Here is an 18,995-nt window from a genome sequence, read left to right as displayed (position 1 = left end):
ATCAGGCTCTGGGCTGATGGCTCGGAGCCTGGAGCCTGTTTCCGATTCTGTGTCTCCCTCTCTCTCTGCCCCTCCCCCATTCATGCTCTGTCTCTCTCTGTCCCAAAAATAAAAATAAAAAAACGTTGAAAAAAAAAAATTAAAAAAAAAAAAAAAAAAAAAAAAAAAAAAAAGATTTTTTAATTACTGGAAAGACATTAACCTGAAGGAGGATACTTGGTGAAGTGCCACATGGTTCTGAAGTTGACTCTATCCTGTAGAATACTTTTTATCAACAATTTTGTGGATAAAGTAACTTCATCAAATTGTCCAATCATGCAAGCCTGGAAAAAAAAATGCTAAAATGTTGAATGATTGAATTAAAAATTTGAAAGACTACACTATCAACAATAGCCAAAGTATGGAAAGAGCCCAAATGTCCACCAAAGGGTGAATGGATAAAGAAGATGTGGTGTATACACACACACACACACACACACACACACACACACACACACACACACACAGTGGAGGATTACTTGGCAATCAAAAAGAATGAAATCTTGCCATTTGCAACTACATAGAGGGAACTTGAGGGTATTATGCTAAGTGAAATTAGTCAGAGAGAGACAAATATCCTATAATTTCACTCATATGAGGACTTTAAGATACAAAACAGATGAACATAAGGGAAGGGAAGCAAAAATAATATAAAAACAGGGAGGAGGACAAAACATAAGAGACTCTTAAATATGGAGAACAAGCAGAGGGGTTGTGGGAGGGGGGATGGGCTAAATGGGTAAGGGGCATTAAGGAATCTACTCCTGAAATCATTGTTGCACTATATGCTAACTTGGATGTAAATTAAAAAATAAATTGATTAAAAAAATTTGAAAGACACTTCTAAAAATGTTTATTGAGCATCTATTATGTCTCAGGAAATTTTCTAAGTGCTGGGGATCCAGTCATGACCATGTCAAAGTCCTTGGCTTCATAGAGTTTGTATTCTAGGGAAGAAGACTGATGATAAACAAATAGATAAGTATATAAAACAGCATCATGCACTGACACATGAATTGAAGGAAACTGGTACATTGTAAAAGAGGATAGGGAGTAAGAGCAGAGAGAGAAATTCTGGAGGAAGAGAGTTCCAGGCAGGGGAACAGCAAGTGCAAAGTCCTGAGATGGAAACAAGGTTGGCATGCAAGAAGGCTAGAGTGGCTGCAGCTGACATATGATGGGGAGCATGATAAGAGATGAGAGTGGTAAGAAATGGAGTGAGGGGCTGCCTCAAAATGTTGGATCAGTGATTCCAAATAAACAAGATAGCAGTGAACCACAGTGTGTATTAAGTCATTCAAAACTAGTTGGATGGTGTTAAGGCGATAAACATATAATAAGCTCTGGGTTTTATTTTGTGAAAATCAATTACACAAGGAAAAGATGAAGGAGATCTATGCTATCGGCTGTTTATGTGAAAAAGATCTCAAGGCCGTGGTAGATCCCCAGGCTAGTAGGAGCTCGTATGAAATGGTGGCTTTGACAGACACACATACCGACACTTAACACAAACTCAGACTAGATTCACAGAAACATAGCCCAGTTAAGTAACAGAATAAACTAATACTCTTTTTACATACAATATTTAAAGTATTACGTTTGATTTGGTATGATAAATTTTAAGAGAGCTGTTGATTTAAAATGTTTCCCATTATTCAATGACAAGGATGCTGAGAAAAGTAAACACATCCACTCATACATATTTTTCTCAGCTTCCCATCATTTCGGAGCTCTGCTTATTTACATATTTACGTATGTATATATTTACTCACTGTACGCCCATCAAGGTGTTCAGACTCACAACCCTGAGATCAAGAGTGGCGTGCTCCCCCAACTAAGCCCACCAGGTGCCCCGTGAGCTCTGCTAGTGTAGAGCTCTTAGATCTCAAGTGAGAAACGATCCCATGCGGACACAAGCATGGTTTTACAGACTGGGAAGTGGAGGCTGTCATTTTGGGCTCTTCAAGCCACTGAACCAAGGAGAAAGATGTAGCTTATGACACAGGTTCTGGGTATTGATTGCCTCTGTCAAGGGGGAAATGAGATTGGGGAGCACAAGGAGGACAGGAAGGCCTGAAATCCGGGGAACTCCGCTTACTAACAGTTCCATCTCCAGCGATGAAAGTTAACGTCAATTCCAGCACCAATAAAGACCACTGAGGGCTCACACCCTTTAGCAGTGAAGGTTTGGCACACACCATCAGGGAAGGAAACCGAGAGACCCAAAGTGCCGGCCGAGGCCAAGGGAGCATGGAAGGAGAGTGAAATTGCATCCTGGTGACCAATCACAGAAACAAAGACAATAGCAGCCGCGCAGGCTTCCTTTGTTTTGTATGTATTTGTGTCTATTCACCACTTACTTACTTTCCCTCTCTTTTCTCCTATATTGTATAAGAATTGTTGGAGATGATTACCTCTATTTTTAGAAAATTTAGGCAGAAGATATATTAAAATCACCTGGAGACAGATATAATGACTGATGAGAGCCTGTACATCTTTTGAAAGAGTGACAGCACCTTCGATTATTTGACGAATATTTGCATGATATTGTTACTGTTACCGGAAATTGAAACAGAAGGTAGAAAGGCGAGAATAAATGCTGAATAGCCACAGGGTAGGATTTGTCTGTTCTTGCCCTTCTGTGCTTTCCTTTGTAGTTTAAAGAAAACTGCATCTCCTGGATGCCCTTGACAGCTGACTCCTCGTTATAGAACCCGGAAGAACTAGAGGAGCCTTTTCTTTCTCTGCTTCTTATTGGGCCCCTGGCAGTAACATAGGAGCTGCACAGGTGGTGGTCGGTCCACGTTCCCGCTTTCTTCCATGGAAATGCATCAGCATTGCACGCATCAGGAGCAAGCTCTCTGTGGCCTCAGCAGAACAGTGGTCACGGCTCTTAGTTACACCTCTTCTCTTTTTTTCTCCTTCATGCACAACAGTGAAAGTGGCTTCCTGTAGTTCTTAATCTCTGGATAGCTACACATTTTCCTTTTCTTTTTTTTTTTTTTTCCTCTTCTGGCCTTTCCAAGTCTTTGATAACCAACTCCCAATATTAAATTCCATCTGTTTGAAATAACTAGCAGGGGTTCTAGTTTTCCGTAAGGACAAATACTGATACAGATGAACCCATGGCCCAACCTCTGCAAAGAAACCATGGAGTAGATGGGGAGGAAAAGGATGGTCATTGACAGGCCAGGAAAAAAAAAATGGGGAGATCAGATAACAGGATGTCTTTATAAAGTCCAGGATAGCATATTGTGATTTCTGATGTGTAGCAGCTTCAGGTAAGAATGGAGTCCAGAGGGTGTGGCCTTGGAAATAGTGGCTGAAGTAAAGTAGAGGTGTAGTTTCACTGTGATTGATGAGATCTGTGATGCAGGGATGCTACTTGGGTCACTCAAATGGCCATTGAAACAAGGACAAACGATGCTGGGATTATGACATAGGGAGAAAGATGAGAACATGTTAGATTATGTCTTCTAAAATACGGTAATAATTTTTTTTTAGAGAAATACATTTTAATGGCCAAGACAGAATATTAGAAATCATATGAATTATTTCCCCCTCTTCAAACTGCTAAACAAATGCATAATGATTGCTCTGCCTCTTGTCTCAAGCCTTAGAGCTACTGGCAGTGACTTAATACAAACATGCACACTTGGCTTTGTAAGCATACTGGAATCTCACATTTTCCTCCAGGGCACATAAAATAAAAATAATAAAAGTCACAGATTTATATTTGCCCTTGGCTGAGATCACTGCAGCTCTTTTCTTAAAAAAAAAAAAAAAAAAATCCTGAAAGAAAAATCCCGTGTTACAAACATAAAATAAAAAGATATATCAGAAGATCCAATGTTTAATGGTCCAGCAAGTGCACTGTAATTAGCTAATATGCTTTCAGAATGACATGAAATTATCGTTAGTGAATAATGGGATTAAGAAGACTACCGGAAGTTATGCATACTTCACCCCAATGTGCTGTCAGAGTGACTTCATTTTACACTCTATTTGCGTACTAGATTCCTTAACCTCTCTTTTGCTGAAATCTCTTCAGTGATGATACAGTTAATATTACCCGGCATTTCTCTTCCAGGAAACACAAAAATAGCACCAACACGTCAATTTGGTATCAAGAGAACAAAATTTGTGGCAGGGTCATGCTCCTAAAAAGCCAGCACGAATTTATCTTTTAGCTGGATTTGCCTGTGTTTTTATCATATTTACTGTCCCCTGTAACTTACGCCCACAAAACAGTCCCTCCAGGATAGAGCTCATTAGAATTGGTATTTTACCCTGGAGTACACTTTGCTATTTCCCGTTATAATTAATGTATCGTGGGCCCCATTAGCATTGTTACATAGGCTCCATCTCTACCTGCTAGAGAAAAACACTGTATTCTATCACACTTTCTCTGCACTGTGGCAAGTTTTATCTTCAACTCATAACTACAGCCCCGAGTCTACTAAATTCAGCAGGTTAAAAGTCGTATGTTGGTTAAAAAGGGATAATGGGACCTAAGTCTGAGGAAGGGATAATTTATGGTTAAAAATTTCTCTCTCCAAAGATCTTTTAATTTTTTTTTTTTAACTGTAGGCTATTCCTTGCAGTGCTAATTTGTAAGGATAGAGCTTAAGGGTAATTTTTAAATATTTTACCAAAATCAACTGTAATTACAAAGCATTGTGCACTGTGATCTGTTCTCCACTCTTCTGTATTTTAGCTGGTCTGGTTTTTGCATCTTGGCTTGCTTTTTTAATTTGTTACCTTTTTTAATTTTAATTAGGCTCCACACCCAATATGGGGCTTGAACTCATAACCCTGAGATCAAGATTGCACAGTTCAGGGGTGCCTGGGTGGCTCAGTTGGTTAAGCATCTGACTCCGGCTCAGGTCATGATCTCGCGGCCTGTGAGTTTGAGCCCCGCGTCAGGCTCTGTGCTGACAGCTCAGAGCCTGGAGCCTGTTTCAGATTCTGTGTCTCCCTCTTTCTCTGACCCTCCCCCATTCGTGCTGTCTCTCCCTGTCTCAAAAATAAATAAACATTAAAAAAAAAAGAATTGCACAGTTCACCCACTGAGCTAGCCAGGCACCCATTGGATTGCCTTTTTATAAGTCCTCTCAAAACTTGTTATTCAGGAGATACAAGATAGATCTATGTGGGAGCTTCAGTCGCTGAGGCTGTACAATAGAAATAAGGGCAATGGAACAGAAATATTATTGGTGGTTGATAGTTGTTATCAAGGGCACAGCTAAGCAAAGAGGTAAATATCGACATGTATACAATATTTTTTTCCAACATAAAAATACCTTTATTATTTTCTGGTAATAAAAATGATACATGCTCATTATACAAGTTTTAAATACATAAAAGTCAAAAGAAAGTAAAGATCACCCAAATCCCATAGCCCAGAGAAAGACATCATTTTTGGCAAAGATCTCTGTATGAAACATATATTATTTTAAAATATCCAGTGTTAGAAATGGGCCCATATTAAACATATTATTCTATATCTTGCTTTTTCACTCCATAATATTTCAGGGACAGATTTCCATAGCAATAAATGCAATCTAAATAATATTTAATGACAGTTGTATATGACTCAATAGTATATATGTGCTAGAATTTATGTAACCCATTTTCTGTTGAAGGATATTTAGGCCATTTCCAAAGTTTTAATATCATGAATATCATAAAGTACATCTTTGCCCTCATGTTTACATACTTGTGTAGTTTTTATTCTTTAGGACAAATTGTAAACAAATTGCTGGGTAAAAGTGTATCATTTAAATGTTTGGTATATATTGCCAAATTTGATACATACTGTCTCTAGAAAAGTTGTACCAGTCTTCACCCCTGCCAACAGTGAACAAGAATGTCCCTTTGTTCATATTTTGTCAATTACTTTGATATTTGCCAATCTTGGAGAATACAATTAATACAAATAAGATAAACACATATGTTATTACTGTTTTTATTTTCAAATAGGGTATGCCTTTAATTTTTTAAAGTTTACTTTTTTATTTTTGAGGGAGAGAGAGAGTGCATGTGGCACATGTGCACAAGCAGGGAAGAGGCAGAGAGAGAGGGAGAGAGAGAATCCCAAATAGGCTCTGTCAGGGCAGAGCCCAATGTGGGCATCAAACCCCGCAACCATGAGATCATGACCTGAGCCAAAATCAAGAGTCAGACACTTGACTGACTGAGCCACCTAGGTGCCCCAGGAATACCTAATTTTTAAGTTATCCGTTTTCAGACCAAATATTTCCTGGATTTGAATAAAGAGTTTTCAGTTTGTGTCCATACTTCACTATCAGCGTGACTTGGGATAAGAGTCAACTTTCTTGATATCATTTTCCTTGCTATTATAGTAACAGAACCCAGCTCAGTTGGCATTCAGAGTGTAGGTAATGAAAGCACTTATCACACTATTAGACACCTCAGTGTTAACTGAGTCTGAATCTCCTGCACGTAAGTTCTTTCTACCTGCTTACTCTCCATTGCAATCAATGTTGGTCTGTAAGAAATTTTAAAATTAAGGAGCCAATACAAAACTTTGGAAATATTCACTTGCTATTTATAGAGATTGCCACAAAGTTTTCAACAAGACAGATGACATTAATAAGAAGGCTCTAAAGTGAAGGCTTGGTAAGCAGTGTAGATCTTTGGAATAAAAATGCCTTCCAAGAAAATACTTGCATGTCAATTTCAATGGACCATCAAATATATACAAATAATTTGACAGAAATATGGAAACAAAATACCACAAGTATCAGTTTATCCCCTATCAAATGTTGGTTTATCATTGCTTAGAAATGGTTTGGGAATATTTTCTACCATGAATCATATCTATAAACAATGTATACACAATGTCTAATTCCTCCTTTCAAAGATATCTCAGATTTAATACTTAATAACTTTTCTCTGAGAATAGTGGGATGGAACCATCTAAGCAAATGAATAATGGTAGTATGGGTATTAGAAAGATGCACTTTAGGGGCGTCTGGCTGGCTCAGTCAAAAGAGCATGTGACTTTTTTTTTTTAATGTTACTTATTTTTGAAAGAGTGTGAGTGGGGGAGGGTAAGAGAGAGAGGGACAGAGACTTAGGATCTGGAGTGAGCTCTGTGTTGTCAGCAGAGAGCCCGATGTGGGGCTAGAATTCACAAACTGCAAGATCATGACCTGAGCCAAAGCTGGTCATCACTCAACCAACTGAGCCACCCAGGCGTCCCATGAAGAACATGCAACTCTTGATCTCAGGGTCACAAGTTGAAGCCCCATGTTGGGTGTAGAGATTACTGAAATAAATAAAACTTTAAAAAAGAGAAAAGAAGGGCGCCTGGGTGGCTCAGTCAGTTGAGCGACCGACTTCTGCTCAGGTCACGATCTCGCGGTCTGTGAGTTCGAGCCCCGCGTCAGGCTCTGTGCTGATGGCTTAGAGCCTGCAGCCTGCCTCGGATTCTGCGTCTCCCTCTCTCTCTGCCCTTCCCCTGCTCAGGCTCTGTCTCTCTCTGTCTCTCAAAAATGAATAAACGTTAAACAAAAAAAGAGAGAGAGAAAAGAAAGATGCACTTTGGGTGCAATGTAGATGACAGTCGTGATATACTAGATACCAATGATTTTGAAGATATTCTAAATGACTATTTGGTTCATTCATTTTATAAATATTGATCAGGCCATATTATGTACCAGGTACCATACTCATTGTTACAGACACAAAAATGAGCAGGATATAGTCCCCGTCCTCAAGAAGTTTCAGTTTTGTGGAGAAGAGAGAAGTCAACAGACAATTACATTGTGGAGTAATAGGGAAGTGAGGCATGTGTAGGTGCTTCAGAGTCCTTAGGAGCAGCCAGTTGAAGGTGTCGTTGGTAGCTAGATGAATGTCCTGGACAAATCATAGGTCAATGGAAGAATCGGACCTGTCATGATTGCCATATATCACAGACTGCCTGGTGCACACTAATAGCAAAGCAACCAGTTACCATGGAGACATCAGCTGTACCATAGGGTGAGGGGAAACCTCTGTGAATCCCTGCGGAAGGGCTGGCAGAGAAGCTGGAGTCTAAGTCCAGACAACACTCAGAGATGACTCAGTGAGGCTGGTCTCCTGGAGAGCCACCAGTTAGCATTAGAATCGAGATTACAACTTTCCCATGTTGTTTCCTTTCATCCATCCGCTCATTTACTGACTAGAACATAAGCTCCATGAGGGCAGAGATCTTTGTTGGGTGTGATTTTTTAAAAAAAAATAATTCTTAATGCTTATTTACTTTTGAGAGAGATAGAGAGCAGGAGGGGTGGACAGAGAGGGAGACACAGAATCCAAAGCAGGCTCCAGGCACTGAGCTGTCCGCACAGACCCCCACACAGGGCCCAAACCCACGAACTTCTCAAGATCATGACCTGAGCTGAAGTCGGACGCTTAACCAGCTGAGCCACCCAGGCGCCCTCAGTTGGGTGTGATCTTCACTGTGTCCCCAGCTCCCAGAACAATGCCTGACATAAAGGAGGCTGTTGATAAATATTTGTTCAGTGAATGAATGGTTAGATCAATGAATTCATTTAACTTACATCTAATGACTAAAGAGGTGGGTAACTGTTAACAGAGGAACAGGATAGTGAAAAAAGGCAGAAGACATGGCAAGCCTTGTGTGTTTACTGAAAACCTGATGGAATCAACAAATGAGCTCTCACCTCTATCCCTTTCTATAAAAGCTTGAATCTGTGGGGGCTTCTGTATGCAATGTGGAATACAAGAAAGAGTGTGGGCTTTGATATCAGACAGCTGTGCTTTAAAATCCTGGCTCTTCCAGTTCTGCGAAAACCCCAGGCTCGTTATTTAACCTCTCTAAGTCAGTTTTCTCATCATAAAATGGGATTTGTACCTTCAGTGTGGCTGTGAAGGCTTAACAGGAAAAAGCATGAAATGCTTTGGACCGAGCTCCCTTTGCCCTCACCCATCCTTCCAGCCCCAGAGCTGGGGTTCTGCAGAGCTCTGGTAGAGCTCTGGGCCCCCAAATCCCTGGATGTCCATCCTGGGACTCCTTTTCTATTTCTCTTCCTCCCTTCTCTCTCTCCAACAAGTTTCTCCAAAAAGCCTTCCTTCCCCTCTAGAAAATGCATAGTAATCTCTGCCTCCTCCTCCTCCCACTTTTACTTTCAGTTCCACTGGTTTGTGGTTCAAATACCAGATGTCACCCAACTCTTCACTGGGGTGGTTGCCTTTTCTTCCTCACTCAGTGTCCTGTTGGAGCCAATACAGTGCCTTGATTCTGGCAGGTGCTTAATAACACATGCAAAGAACAGATGGGTAAGATGGCTGGCCCCTGAGGACCAGCCTGAGCATGACCTCTCCCAACTGCTTACCTGGGCCTTTATGTGGCCTGTCAATCAGACTAAGGCTTATTGTGTTCTGAACCTCACCATGAGACCATTTTTCCCAGAATTGTAGGTTCATGTTCCTGGCCTTGGTCTGTTAACCTGACCCTGATTCCTGATGACTTCCATCTTCTTTTTTTTTTTTTTTTTTTAAGTTTATTTATTTTGAGAGAGAGAGAGAGAGAGCACGAGCAGGGGAGAGACAGAGGGCGAGGGATAGAGAAATAACCCCAAGCAGGCCCCGCACAGTGTGGAGCCCGACGCGAGGCTCAATCTCATGAACCACGAGATCATGACTTGAGTTGAAATCAAGAATCAGACGCTTAACTGACTGAGCCACGCAGGCGCACCTCCCAACCTTTTTTTTTTTCTTTAAAGATGATTCCCTGGGGCACTCCCTGGTGGCTCAGTCGGTTAAACTTCCGACTTAGACTCAGGTCATGATCTCCCGGTTCCTGAGTTAGAGCCCCATGTCAGGCTCTGTACTGACAGCTCAGTCTGGATCCTGCTTCGGATTCTGTGTCTCCCTCTCTCTCTGCCCCTCCCCAGCTCACACTCTGTCTCTGTCTCTCTCAAAAATAAAAAACATTAAAAAAAAATTTTTAAGATGACTTCCTTTTTTAAATAATTTGTTCTTAAATCTAGACTCCAATCTGACCAATTAACCCAAACATATTAACTCACACACACACAAAAAAGCAAGAGCCTATTCCTTGGATGCAGAGCAGGCTAGAGGTCTACCCTTTCATCATACATGTTCTAGAGAGGGAAATTCCATTAATCTTGTGGAAATGGTTTTCTTGGAGTGTTTCTATCCATCATCAGAAAGACAGTCCTAATCCCCACTTTACTCAGCAATCTTTTTATTATGTGGGTTCTTAGAACTTAATTCAACTTAACTTGTAAGGAAACAGCTCTGTATAGGATAACATGCTAGGCCTTGAAGAGATGGCCCCTGCACACTCAGGGAATGTGATAGAGTAAGGCCCCCAGTTCCCCAAGGACATCCATGTCCTAATTCCAGAAGTCTGTGAATTACTTCTGTGAATGAGTTACGGGTCTTGCGATGCATAGATATCCTTGGATTATCTGAGTGGGCCCAATGCAATAACGAGGATCCGTAGGAGGCAGGAGGGCAAAGGAAGAGAAAGAGGTGATGAAGAAAAGTCCAAAGAGAAAAAGAAAGAGAAATCTAGATTCAAAAATGCCACAATGCTGGCTTTGAGGATGGAGGGGAAGAGGCCATGAGTCAAAGAATGCAGGCAGTCTCTAGAAGCTAGAAAAGGCAGGGGAATGAATTCTCCCCTAGGGCCTCCAGAAAGAATGCCAAGGACTTCTGACCTCCAGAATTGTAAAATAATTAACTTATTTTTTTTTTTAAGTAATTTCTACACCCAAATGGGACTTGAACTCATGACCCTGAGATCGGGAGCTGGATGCTCTACTGACTGAGCCAGACAGGCACCCCAACTTACATTGTTTTAACCCACAAAGTGCCTTATAATTTGTTCTAGCAACAATAGGAAATTAATACAGGTAGTTTACAATCTAGTAAGAGAGAAAAGATGGCACAGGCAACATCGGTACAATTGAGAAAATAACAAGTATGAAACAAACACAAAAACAGTGCTATAGAAATGCTAAGGAAGTGAGTACTTCTGGCTGGACAGATTAAGGAAGCTTCCTGGAAGAGGTAGTTCTGCTGGGCCTTGAAGGCCTGAGTAGGATTTCAACAGGGGGAGACCCAGTAAACAGCAAGAGTAAAGGCACAGAGTTGGAAGGTACAGGATCAAAGAAAAAGGTAACATAAGCCCTTGTGACCAGCCATTTTCTCAGAAACAAAAACTACTTGATTAAAATTTCACACATTCTACTCAGGATATAATGGTCTCTAGGTTTGTAAAAAAAAAAAAAAAAAAAAAAAAAAAAAAAAAAAAAAAAAATGCAATAATAGCCAAAACTGTATGATATGTGATAAACTATCCTAAGGGTTTAAATACAGAAATACAGATCTTGGGCAAGAATCCCCTCTCTACACAGAACATGTCAATAGCCAAGGGTAAATCTGGCTCATTTTCAAACAGACAGGCTTGACAGGGAGGAACAGAAAAATACTAAAGGTTAATTAAGATAAACACAAAGGTAATTCTTTAAAAAGGCACCTGTTAACATTTACAAATTAGACACTTCTTACAACCTTCACAAGCAAGCCAAACTGAATAATGCAATCTAACTGAACTGAATGTACTTAGCAGACTGGTGGCACAAGGGCTCATGTTGATGATGATGGAGAAGACCGTAGAATCTAGTCCCTCTTTGGTAGGTTTTGTTTGTCTAAAGCCACAGCTCATGATCTTAAGTAATTTTGGATGGCTCTCATATAGCCTAGGTTTGAGCCACTCTGTTTTCAGAGTTGGGAAGGAAGGAGTAGAATTGTCCAGAGTAGATCTGCATCACCCAAACTCACCATCCATAGTCCTTTTCCCATTACTTATGGTAACAATGTTTTCCCAAGATGATACCTGTACTCAGAGGCCTTAGCAATATTTGCTTTCTTCTTTATCTTCTGGTGAAATTGATTCCTTTTTGTACTGCTCACATTCGTTCCAGGAAGATTCAGAAGAACAGCTAGTCTCCACTGGCCTGCTCCTGTAAGAAGGGTCTGGAGCTTCTGCAGAAGGGTCCAGATCTGCACCACAGGCCCCTGAGTCCTGCGATAGAGCTGAATGCTTTGCAGACCAACTTTCTTTACAAGAAGAACTGGGCATGTTGCATGCATCCTCTTTTCTCTCACCCCCTGTCTTTCTGTGAAAGCCCAGAAACGTAACCTCAGACTGGCTGCATTCAAATGGAACTTTCGGAGTCACTCCATCTTTTCTCAAACCTTGATCATGAGGGTGTGAACGATTATTCTGGTTTTCATCATCTTCCACTGGAATACTTGGTACATTATCCAAGAATAGAGGAGAAGGACACCTGAAGGACTTTAGTGAAGTGGGAGGGTCCTCAGCAAAATATAAGCAGGCTTGAGTACTTTCAAGAGTAGTTACAACCTAGGTAACCAAGAAACAAACATTGAGTTAAGTTTGAATAACCTCTCCTTTCACCTTTTCTTCTGCCTACTTATTAAGGAACAGCCTCTTGTTTTCATGAAATAAGTTCAACAATAGAGTTTTGAATGAGAAGCTATTAAAGATTAGCTAGACCCTTTCTTTCACAGACTTGAACCAAAGTATAAAAGATAGGGGCCCAGGAATCTGTATTTTAAAAGCTTCCCAGTTGATCCAGATATGCAGCCCACATTGAGAGCTGTTGACCTGATTTAAAAGAGCATGTAACATATCTTTACACACACACACACACACACACGTACTTTTTAAAAATGTACTTAGAGAGTTTTACTATTTACAAAGTGTTTTCACACCCATTCCCCCTTTTAATCTGTACAAACAATATTATTATTCTCATTTTACAGATAATAAAGCTGAGGCTCGAAAAGGGAATAAATATCACTAGCCAGTAAGGAACAGATCTGTTGCTTGACCTCAGATCTGGCTCCCAGTCCCATTGTTCTTCCACGGTACCTCTCATAGCTCCTTTTGGGCCCAAGATTTCAGGTCATATAGCTCTTACTGGTGGTGTCAGGCCTCGAATATACCTCTGCTGACTCCCAGGCCAGTGTTCTTTATATTCTGATTATGTTGACCTCTTGTTTAAAATCCCCTCCTGCTTCTACAATAGACTCAGGATTAAACCCAGACTACCACAATGGATTCATGTCTGTCCATCATCTAGAACTTCCTATTATTTTGAGCACTCCAGCTTTTCCCTTATGACATCCCACTTCTCTGAACTACCTGCAGTATTAGTGCCATGGAATCCATCACCTCTGAGCTTTGCATGTATAGATTCTCGCTGACTGAAGTGTCCTCCTATTCTTACTGTTGCCTCAATTCACCCTATTCTGCCAACCATAGCACAGCCGTCACTTCCATCAAGAAGCTTCCTTGACTTGCATAGGCTGGTGTGTATTCTGAGCCTACGCTCCCATACTGACCTGGGCTTCTACCCACCCTGATGCCATGTTTACTGATCTGACTCACTCTGGACTGTAAGCCTGAGGGCAGCAACCGTATCTTGATTACTGTTGTGCCCTCAGCACCCAGTACAAAGTCCGGCACATGCAAAGTAAGCGCTAGCTAAATATTTGTTGAACAAATAAACAAATAACTGACTGGATGATTAAACTGATGACTAAATTAAAAAATCAGTAGGGGAAACAAGTGCTACATTCTTAATGGACCAGATCTCTTAATGAAGGCTGAATACAATTCTCTCCAAACTACTCACTTATGTCATTTCATTAAATTTTTTGTGGTGCCCTGATCCCACCCAATAATGACCTCTACCAGAGTACCAAAGAATGTGACTTGGTGACTTGGAAAAACTATCTATTAGGTTAGAATTCTGTGTTAGGGGCTGGATTTGCCTCATTGATAAAGAATTTACTTAGACACACAATGTATCCAATTTAGATTTTCCATGGTTCTGTGGGCTTGGTTTTGAATAAAACCATGTGTACGTACTTCATCCATTGATGGTCTTAACTTTGCCCGCGTGGTAGCACACTGGCCCGCCAAAGAGAATAGCTTGGCAGAAAAATTCCGAGGACAGGGATGCACTTTCTTATCTAGAAACGAAAGGCATGAATCGAGTCCTCTCTTCTCCATCAACTCCATAAGGAGATCCCTCTAGGAAGAGAAGAAGATAAGGTATCTTTGTCTTTTAGAACTCTATCCAAAAAAATGACCAAGAAATGGGTGCAGAGATGAAGACAATTCTTACCAGCTGGATATGCTTTGGATCATCTAACACCACTTTACAACCTGTCAGAACTTCCATGATTACCTATAGGGAATATAGAGAAAGTCAGCTACATATGTTAAATATATACATATAATTAGGTCAACAGTTAACCTTGACAATGGATATAGTTCATTCTAATCAATGACTGTATATTTTATTATTTGACAGATTGCATGAGATTAATGTATAAGACATTGGGTAACAGGAAGTCAGTAGGTCTAAAAGTTAAAGCCCTTAAAAAAATTCTTAGAATCTAGAACATTCCTGGTGATAAACTCTCCTTCTTTGTTGACTGGTACTTGGTACTTACAATTCCAAAGCTATAGACGTCCGTTTTAATGGACAGTTTGCCCTGTCTGATATACTCTTCAGGCATATACCACAGATGTTTAGTGCTGCTGCTAGCCATGCTTATGGTAGAGCTCTGATGTTCCGGGTGGGGTCGGAAGTGCGCCATGCCAAAGTCCGTCAGTTTGGGTTCAAACCGATCATCCAAAAGTATGTTCGCACTGAAATTGTAGCCAAGGACAAACGAGACCAAAACATCATAAAGGCATTCCAGCGAAAAACAAAATGGCAAGCGTACCCTCATATCTGGTTAATTCCAAACAATGACAACACAAACGCGTGCAGAATTTTCCGTGAGGGTATTTTCCCATTTTTCTTAAAATATAAATACAAGGATTATATAAAACTCAAAGATGAAAACCTGGCCTAGGGACAGTGGGCTTCTCCAATTTATAGATACATAGAGGGAGTTGGTAGATAAAGCTGATGATTTGCCAATAGGAGGAACTAAAATGAACCAAAGCAGCTTTCCTTATGCTCTTCTGATATGCGGTGAGCACACTAACTGGGTTTTAGTCAGCTAACAATCAAGTACCTGTTATGTACAGAGCTGTGCTGCGGAATGCCCGGCTTCTCAGCAGAGAGCCACTAACCTGCAGCGATGTGAAGGATCTTTGGTAGCCCCTGCCTTAAGGATAGTCCTTCTCTATTGTCCCATCTCTATGACTTTCTACGGACTGAAGACAAAAATGTCTTTGAGCCTTATTTAAAATATAGATATCTGCTGAGGTAAAGACAAAGTGCTTAGAGTCAATTTTAGCTACTTGTCGCATAAAATCCTAAATAATCACTTAACATCTTGTCTGACAGTAAGCCTCAGCTTACATTTACCTTCAAAAGGCTGTCACAGCAGGGATGGAAAAGGCTAAGCCCATGCATTTCACATGGCCCACACCTGGGGTGAGTCCCAGCTCTGCCTTTCCCTGGCTCTGTGACTGTTGATGGGTTACTTCACCCCGTAAGTCCCAATGTCGTTTTCCTCACATGCGAAATGAGGCAAACAACAGAATTCACAGAACTGATAAGGAGAATAGAAATAGCCTACTATCTGGCACACAGGAACGGTCGATAAATGGTAGGTAAGATGAAAATTACTAATTAATCATAAGAGAGCAGAAGGATATTGATAAAAGAGGTGGGTGGGCCAAGAAAAAGTAACCTATTTCTCAGTTTTGCTCCGGGCTATTCAGAGCTTGCTCTTTGTCCCCTGAAACCAAAGCTTCCAAAATGTCAAGTGGTATATTTGAAGTACTACACATTGTTATTAAAAGTGGTAATAGGGGCACCTGGGTGACTCAGTCAGTTGAGTATCCAACTTTGGCTCAGGTCATGATCTCACAGTTCGTGAGTTCGAGTCCCATGCCAGGCTCTGTGCCGATGGCTCAGAGCCTAGAGCCTGCTTTAGATTCTGTGTCTCCCTCTCTCTCTGCCCTTCCCATGCTTGTGTGCTTGCTCTCTCTCTCAAAAATTAAAAAAAAAAAAAAAAAAAAAAAAAAAGTAAGTGGTAATAGCCAGAGGAGAAAAATAAGAAATTCTTAATCCTCAACAAATATTGAATCTTACAAAAGTTCCAGAAGTCCTTGCTGTCCCTGTACGAGTGGGCCGACAGGCAGACCCTAGTTTCATGGGTCTGAATTGCAGATGTTGTAATAATTCAGAGTATTCAGACTCCTAGTTCTGTTTCGAGGATTCAGAGCTGAGGCCTTTAAGAATTCTAACCCAGACTCTGTCTAGAACTAAGCTGACAACAGACAGAATGAAGAGATTCTCCGGGGCCCTTTAAGGGTAGAGAAGAACATGTCCTATACCTTACGTCACCCTCTATCCTTTAAGGGTGGCAGGAGAATTGCAAAATCCAAAGAGCCCGCTGCCTCATGTTATCCGTCCTAGGGCCATTCCCCGTGGTGTGATCCTTGCACTTACGAGGAGAAACTCAGAGAAGGCCTAGCCCTCCACACTTGAATCAACGATCACGGTTCTCATTTTTCTCCTTGCCTTGTCTTTTCTCTCCATTGATTTCAATGGAGCTTCTAAGGCCGCTTCTAAGGCCGGCCCGGGGCTCACACATCTGTGTCACTCATCATCTGTCTCACTTGGAACACAGTGCTGACCACCCTGACAAGCCTCTGAAGACGAGGAATCCCCTAGAGCCAGATCGTACCTTCTCCCCAGCTCTAGGTGAGAACAGACAACTTGGTTTGTAATTACTTCTTCCACAGGTGGATCCCCTGATCATTTTGGAGTGCCGGGTATTTAGCGCAGGAGTTTGCGACGTGTGCCAGGAGGTGAGATGGGCAGAGAGGTTCGTTAGGTCCCGTTACCAGGCCCCAAACTCCTGCCCCTCCAGCTCCTGTTGCACCGACAGCCTAGCTGTCTTCTGCATACACCCCCAACCCCCACACGCACACCCTTTATTTCAGCCAAGGGGGGCGCAAGAGCTCTGAATGCCAGAGTTTCAATGGCACACGTCTAGCCCTCTCCTTCCTCAACTCAGCTCTGAAGACAGTATCAAATCATAACTTAAAACGTCAGACCTGGGGCACCTGGGTGGGTCAGTCGGTGGAGCAGTTGTGCGTCTGACTTTGACTTGGGGTCAGATCACGATCTAGCAGTTTGTGAGTTCGAGCCCCGCACTGAGCTTGCTTCTGTCGGTGTGGCACAGAGCCCACTTCAGATCCTCTGCCCTCACCCTCTGACCCTCTCCTGCTCGCGCTTGCTCTCTCTCTCTCTCAAAAATAAATAAACATTAAAAACATGTTAAATGCTATACCCATGAGGATGCAAAAAGCTGAATTTGCAAAACACTTAGATTTCCTGAAGAATGGGTCTTTTCTAAGCACAAAAGAAGAAAAAATAAGGAGCAACAAAAACCAAACCCATACTCTAATGCCTTTATTTGAGCCTCAGCAAAACTAGTGGCAAGCTTTCAGCAATTGGTGACTCATGCTTCTGAAAGACTTAGGGAGAGCAAGTAACCACAATGTGTGACACAATAAATCCCACAGAGGACTTTGGGTCAGCGAGAGGCCATCAGTGAGAACGTGAAATTGCCCCAGGGCACTGCATTGACACTTTTCATGATGATAATCTGGTGAAGAGACAAGTTGTTTACCCGCAGACTAGCATGAATTTTACTAGCATGAATTTTACGTCCAGTGATTTACTTACTCTGTTCTAAATAAGTTAATAATAGCTGAGGAAGAAGAATGTTCTATTTTAATAAAACAGTAACTGCAAAAGCCCCTTGAACAATGAGTTCCACCCTAGTTCTTTCCCCTGCTACAGCCTTCAATAGAATGTTCATACACTGCCTTCAACTATCATGCAGGTCAAGGGAGTATGTTTATCTTAGGGGGGTAAAACCAAGCTAATAAAATAAAGAGAACATAAAAGAACTACAATCAGATACCAATATAGTGAAACAAAAGGGCAGCTTGCTAACCATGGCGCTTACCAAAGAGACAGACAAGAAACCTGTCACGGCCCACACCTTCAGCTTCGTGCTTCTACAAGCCATTTCTTCTGTTCTTTCCCACAGAGCTACTTACTGTAACACAGACCATCACCTCTCTAGATAATTCTTTTAGTAGCAGGATCAGTGGAGGTACACTGAGGAGATGGCGAAAATCCTACTACACAAGGCGGTCAATTTGTATCCTGACTCTGGGGAGTAACATGCTCTCTCTCTTTTTGTGCCAGCGATCTCCAGGACAATTCTTTTTGGGGCCTGAACCTCCTCCCAAAGGCTACAAGGATTGCTTTCTCTGCCCACCAGTTTTTTTTCCTGATTTAGCCAAAGCCCTTGGGCCTAAAATATAAACAGAGAGTGCAAGGACACACCTAGACTATAATGCAGAATTTGGATTTAAGTAAAAATAAACGTCTGACGTGTAAGCATACGATTGGTTTTTAAAAATACCTATTTTTAAAGGATTTTAGGGAGAGTATTATTGGTGTCTAGTAACCCAGTCTGGAGTACCTGGCAATTCTCTGGGAAAGTCCAGACTCCAACCAATTGGCTCCAGAGATAAAGACGACCCGCTGGCCTCTTCCTGACAGCCTGAGGCAACAGGACATCTCACTGTCTGTGTCACTACTGTTGCAACACCAAGATACCCCTCACCAGATGAGGCAAGATGCAGCTTCTCAGGGAACCTACAGGTTACTGGAAAAGGGCACACACGACCCCTCCCCCCACTTCAACATGCAGTACATCTGACGAAGTTGAGGCCCTTTATTCCGCCTCAGACTGTACAGCCTTCTCTTTCTTTTCCACTGAACCCAGGCAGGACCCAGAGACAGTATTAAAGCTTGTTACTGCTTTATTGATGACTTGTGAGTCTTAGGCTCTCTGTGTCAAAGGCC

At 41.5% G+C, this 18,995-nt stretch overlaps 2 protein-coding genes across 4 annotated transcripts in view; both read right to left on the bottom strand.

Annotated features, from left to right (window-relative positions):
• The window catches only part of HELB (DNA helicase B), a 63,212-nt gene extending 60,499 nt beyond the window's left edge, over positions 1-2,713 (bottom strand). Inside the window, exon 1 of the mRNA XM_042947088.1 lies at positions 2,497-2,713. Coding sequence (XP_042803022.1) covers positions 2,497-2,713 — 217 coding nt within the window. The remainder of the gene's footprint in view (positions 1-2,496) is intronic.
• A 667-nt stretch (positions 2,714-3,380) lies between these two features.
• Positions 3,381-18,995, bottom strand: part of IRAK3 (interleukin 1 receptor associated kinase 3) — a 60,406-nt gene continuing 44,791 nt past the window's right edge. For 2 of the 3 annotated variants that reach the window (XM_042947091.1, XM_042947093.1), the window contains exons 9-12: positions 14,593-14,791; positions 14,262-14,324; positions 14,003-14,167; positions 9,984-12,469 (exon numbers count right to left, since the gene is read on the bottom strand). In XM_042947091.1, the coding sequence (XP_042803025.1) occupies positions 11,954-12,469; positions 14,003-14,167; positions 14,262-14,324; positions 14,593-14,791 (943 nt within the window). In that variant the 3' untranslated portion in view covers positions 9,984-11,953. Of the gene's footprint in view, positions 3,466-9,983; positions 12,470-14,002; positions 14,168-14,261; positions 14,325-14,592; positions 14,792-18,995 lie in introns of those variants that run through there. The other variant, XM_042947092.1, reaches the window with a different exon arrangement.

Source organism: Panthera leo, chromosome B4, assembly GCF_018350215.1.
Source record: "Panthera leo isolate Ple1 chromosome B4, P.leo_Ple1_pat1.1, whole genome shotgun sequence".
Lineage (NCBI taxonomy): Eukaryota > Metazoa > Chordata > Mammalia > Carnivora > Felidae > Panthera > Panthera leo.
Note: the sequence above shows the minus strand (reverse complement) of the source record. Positions and strands in the feature narration are given on the sequence as shown.